The 6,000-nt window shown below is 33.7% G+C and overlaps 1 protein-coding gene across 2 annotated transcripts in view; it reads right to left on the bottom strand.

The window, feature by feature from the left end:
• Positions 1 to 579: 579 nt before the first annotated feature.
• Positions 580 to 6,000, bottom strand: part of LOC149800931 (protein sidekick-2-like) — a 28,899-nt gene continuing 23,478 nt past the window's right edge. Inside the window, exon 7 of one of the 2 annotated variants that reach the window (XM_089954990.1) lies at positions 580 to 5,217. In XM_089954990.1, the coding sequence (XP_089811116.1) occupies positions 4,931 to 5,217 (287 nt within the window). In that variant the 3' untranslated portion in view covers positions 580 to 4,930. The remainder of the gene's footprint in view (positions 5,218 to 6,000) is intronic. The other variant, XM_089954991.1, reaches the window with a different exon arrangement.

Genomic DNA, 6,000 nt, shown 5'->3' with positions numbered 1-6,000 from the left:
ACTAAACAAGACACAATTACTACTGCGGGGTTGACCTCAATATCTCTTCTCCCGAGAGAATACAAAGGTAATTCTTCACTGTTACTTCACAAATTTAGAATAAAACCCGAACAGCAAGGAATGTGTCTTAATCTCTTACAATATTTTCATCACAATATAAGCAGAAATGGCAAGAAAATTGCATGCACAGAATATTAAAAAAACATAAGCAGACAATGATTCAATTCACTCTGATTGCTGTTTCTTGACAAGTACTATTGGAAATTATCACAGTTTGGAAACTTATTCTATTCTATATTTGTTCAGACTGTTTACTTGAATAAAAATGTTCTGATCCCCAGATGAGCACCCATCTTTCCCAGTTTGTGGGGGGGGGCAGGGTTTGGTTGGTGTTTGTGGTGTGTTTCATTGGCGGATTGTACCTTCTTACAAGGTATCCGCTTTTTTTGGTTATCATCTAGATGGTGGTTGCACTCAGTGTTGTTGCTCGGATTGAGTAAATATAAAGTGTGAAACTTATAGATGGAATAAACAGAGATCTGAGCAGATATATAGAACAGAATGACACTAAAGCCCCCGTACATGAAATACAAAAATTTAATCAATTGCATAAGTAACTGTGATAATACATAATTGTATTATGGGCCAGTGACCCATACTTCTGACTCAAGCTCCTATTCTGTTCTTTTGGATCATTATCCACAGGTAGACTTAAAATTCTTGGGACACTGGTGGCTGAGTGGTCTAAGGCACTTGCCTTTACCAATCTCTGCTATCTCATCTCCTCCATGTGAGTACGTGAGAATTCTTCCCAGTAGCCCCACAGGGGTAGTGGCTCTTTTCAGGGATCTCTCTGGTTCCTTCTGTACCAGTCATACTGGCTGTCATGTATAGTCTATCATGTGATGAAAAATGGTGTTAACCACAACAACAGCATCTACAACAACAACTTACATTCAAAAATGCAGATACATTAATAGGAGCAGTTAAACAAGCAAAGGAAAATATCTTAATTTTAGCACACATAGATTTAAGTTCGAAAAAGTGGACATGTAAAAGTAACAAATAAACAAAGATATTGTAATTTTAGTCACATGTAGATTTAAATTCTAAAATGAAGACATTCTAAAAGTAATAAACAAAAGAAAGTTATCTGAATTTTAGCCACCTTTATCACTGAAAAATACACCTATAAATTATATATGGAAAATAATATATCTTCTTACAAATTTTTATAAAGAAGATATCTTATGCACACAAAATGCTGCAGGAAATCATAGTTTATAAAAATTATTATATAGATTTTTTTATAGAAAGTGATATAGGATTATATATATATATATATATATATATATATATATATATATATATATATATATATACATACATACATTCATACATACATACATACATAGATACATACACATGTATGTGTCTTCATTAATTAGGAATATTACTTATTCTATTTCATGTCATGTTAAAGAGTAGAATCTTGCAAGGTATACAAACCCAGTAATAAAATATCAACAATATCTCTGGCTTTCTTTCTTTTCCAACTTTAAAAACAAACTTCTTTTATTTTCATCCAATATGGATATTTCCTACTACATATCTGCATCATTACAAATCATTTGTGTTCATTCTCTCTCTCTCTCTCTCTCTCTCTATGTATATATATATATATATATATATATATATATATATATATATATATATATATATATATATATATATATATATATATATATATATATATATACACAAACTTCATATAGCACCAGTTAACACTTTGGAGTTTTCAGTCAGAAAGTGGAGAACTTTCTACAGATGGTAGCACAAAGTGATATGGTTAGTACCATTCTTATTTATAATCAGCTCATCCTGGCATGCTTATGGACACAAAGAAGTAATTTTATGACCAGTGAAACTCCTTGTATACCTTTTTTTATATACTGTAAATCAACTAAATATAATGAAACAAAACATGGAATCAAGTTCAACAAGAGTAAATAATGTATGTCATCCATAAAATATGTTTGCATTAATATTTTGAGGTGACTTTCCAAAAATCTCATAATATTAGTAGGCCAAATTACTCTTGTTCGATAGATATAAAGATAAGGTACATACAAAGATACATATATAGATTGAAATATAGATAGATAACAGGCAGACAAACAAACAGACAGAAAGATTGTCAGCATATGAATGGACTGATAGGCACTTAGTGTGATGGAAATACATCATGTGTATGGACTGATAGGCACTTTGTGTGATAGAGATACAGCATATGTATGGACTGATAGGCACTTAGTGTGATGGAAATACATCATGTGTATGGACTGATAGGCACTTTGTGTGATAGAGATACAGCATATGAATGGACTGATAGGCACTTAATGTGATGGAGTTACAGCATCTGTATGGACTGATAGGCACTTAGTATGATGGAGATACAGCATATGTATGGACTGATAGGCACTTAATGTGATGGAGATACAGCATGTGTATGGACTGATAGACACTTAGTATGATGGAAATACATAATGTGTATGGATTGACAGACACTTAGTGTGATGGAAATACATAATGTGTATGGATTGACAGACACTTAGTGTGATGGAAATACATAATGTGTATGGATTGATAGGCACTTAGCGTGATGGAGATACAGCATATGTATGGACTGATAGGCACTTAGCGTGATGGAGATACAGCATATGTATGGACTGATAGGCACTTAATGTGATGGAGTTACAGCATCTGTATGGACTGATAGGCACTTAGTGTGATAGAGTTACAGCATGTGTATGGATTGACAGACACTTAGTGTGATAGAGTTACAGCATGTGTGTGGATTGACAGACACTTAGTGTGATAGAGTTACAGCATGTGTATGGATTGACAGACACTTAGTGTGATAGAGTTACAGCATGTGTGTGGATTGACAGACACTTAGTGTGATGGAAATACATAATGTGTATGGATTGATAGGCACTTAGTGTGATGGAAATACATCATGTGTATGGATTGATAGGCATTAGTGTGATGGAAATACATCATGTGTATGGATTGACAGGCACTTGGTGTGATAGAGATACTGCTAGATAGGTTTAATTATTTTTAACAAAGCTACACATTACTAAAAAGAGATGGCTGTTTTCACACAATATTGAGATGATATTTAATTTTAACATGTCAGTGGAGATATTAGGTATGAAGAAGGATCAACTAACTTGATGTACAAAGGTGACCCATATATGAAAAACATCATCGGAATAAGAGTGACACTGCATGAATTAAATGTTCTATACAACCTATTGGACTTAAAAAAGCCACGTCTTGAAAGCATATAGAAAGTGACAGTGAATATTCAGCATACATACATGTACATATTTATATTTTTAAAATATATTTTACTCAAAAGCATACATATCTTTCCTGTTAAGACAAATATCTAAAAGCTTACTGAACAGTTTCCCCAATGTTCAAAAGAAATATCACAACTTGCACAACTGATAAAAAAATTATTGTATCTAGTGGTAAAGAATTGATCATTTTAATTGTGAAAGGAATAGTCTATTTTTAGTAAAATGTTCTGTGCAAATAAGCTTCAACTTTGCACAGTGGCTGTGTGTTTCCAGAAGAATTTGTATTTTACAAATTGCAATGCAGTGCATCGTAACAAGCTAGTGAATTGTCTTTGAATCTGTCATATCTTTCAAACTTGTATAAGAAATTATTATTAAATACAAATAAGGATCTCTTCACTAATTTTGGAGCCAATTTTGTAATTGTAACTTTGATTTATTCTGTTCAAAACATATCAACAAAGGTTCTTCATAAAGGACAATCATTCTAAAACTGTTGAAAAATATCTATAATGCATGGAGAGATTAAGATAAATATCTCATTTACTTGAATTAATCTATCGATATAAATACATAGATATGCATGTACATATCTATCTACTCCATTCCATCCCTCCCTCCCTCCCTCCATCCATCAATAAATCAGTTTAAACAGACATACACAGAGACACACACACAGAAACACATATACACAGAGAGAGAGAGAGAGACAGACAGACACACAGGCACACACCTTTAAACATTTCACCACGAAAATAATCAAATTTTATATCATTTACAATACCATACTTTTAATAGATATCAGCAGATACTCTTAATGATTTCATTGGAAGACACAGATATGATACTGAGATATGGGAATTAAATTTGAAAATTTTTAAAGGACTGAATAATTTTTATACAATTTTCAGAAATACTGTGTTTTTATTTATTCATATGTAGATAGAAGTACAAGCTACTGAAAAAATATTGACATGTATTCATTACACAAAACTTATGTATCTTTCTGTTCAAAAAATGATTTAATGCACAAATATGTTCTCTCTATATCTCATATATATATATATATATATATATATATATATATATATATATATATATATATATATATATATATATATATATATATATATATATACTGGGCTTGGGATAACAACATTTATTTTTATCCTTTGTGGACAACTATCATTTATAGAGGTAAATAAATGAATAAAAGGGGTTAATGAAAGCTGCAGGTGTGCTATCTTTCAAAGTACTAAGACAGGATGTTGTGTGTGTGTGTGTGTGTGTGTGTGTGTGAACATACATATAGATATATGTGTATATATGTATTGTATGCACTTCTCAGTCTATGATATCATCTTTTTCAATAAAATACAACTTTTGTTAAAAATGCTGACATCAAATTTATAAATGCATAGTTTTAATTTAAACAACAAATCAGTACTTTATACAAGAAAAGAAGCTTTCAAATACTGAACTGATGACTTTTCCACAGCCATTTAAGAGTAATAAGGTTAAAGGTTAATTAAAATTTGTTACTATCTACCAGCAAACGTTTAACTGTTGCCATCATATAAATCTGTCTCAAACCTTTTACCAGTAACATCAACAACATCATATAGGGCCTCAGGCTCATGCCCTTTCTTTTTCTTATATTTCTTTGTCTTGAAATTTATAGTGGCATAATCGTGTTGGGCATTTAAATTTGTCCGTCTTTCACCTTGATGCTTTTTTTTCCAAATTATTGTTATCAAAATAATGAGAAGAAGGACACAACCACTTACACCTAGAGAGATCCAGATAACTGGCGAGTTATTCGAATCACCAACACAGTCTGTTGCATCTAGAATAGAAACAATACAAATAAATATGTACAGTTTATCAGACAGGAGACAAACTGTGAGGTAGACTAACAAACAGGCACATATAGATAGCTTGGTTGGATTTCAATGGCATTTTCAACATATTATTGGCTATATTATGCCAATGAAAGGAAGCCTAAGTGCCACTCCAAAGGACACACAAGGATAACTGACCCAGTCTGGCCTGGGCAAGTTAAGGACACACAAGGATAGCTGACCCAGTCTGGCCTGGGCAAGTTAAGGACACACAAGGATAGCTGACCCAGGCTGGCCTGGGCAAGTTAAGGACACACAAGGATAACTGACCCAGTCTGGCCTGGGCAAGTTAAGGACACACAAGGATAACTAACCCAGTCTGGCCTGGGCAAGTTAAGGACACACAAGGATAGCTGACCCAGGCTGGCCTGGGCAAATAAAGGACACACAATGATAACTGACCCAGGCTGGCTTAGGCAAGTTAAGGACACACAAGGATAACTGACCCAGGCTGGCTTAGGCAAGTTAAGGACACACAAGGATAACTGACCCAGGCTGGTTTAGGCAAGTAAAGGACACACAAGGATAACTGACCCAGTCTGGCCTGGGCAAGTTAAGGACACACAAGGATAGCTGACCCAGGCTGGCTTAGGCAAGTAAAGGAGACAAGGATAACTGACCCAGGCTGGCTTAGGCAAGTAAAGGACACACAAGGATAGATGACCCAGGCTGGCCTGGACAAGTTAAGGACACACAAGGATAACTGACCCAGGCTGGCCTATGCAAGT

The sequence above is a fragment of the Sinohyriopsis cumingii genome, chromosome 4 (genome assembly GCF_028554795.1).
Source record: "Sinohyriopsis cumingii isolate HCF-2022 chromosome 4, ASM2855479v2, whole genome shotgun sequence".
Lineage (NCBI taxonomy): Eukaryota > Metazoa > Mollusca > Bivalvia > Unionida > Unionidae > Sinohyriopsis > Sinohyriopsis cumingii.
This window is presented reverse-complemented; position numbering and strand designations above follow the sequence as displayed.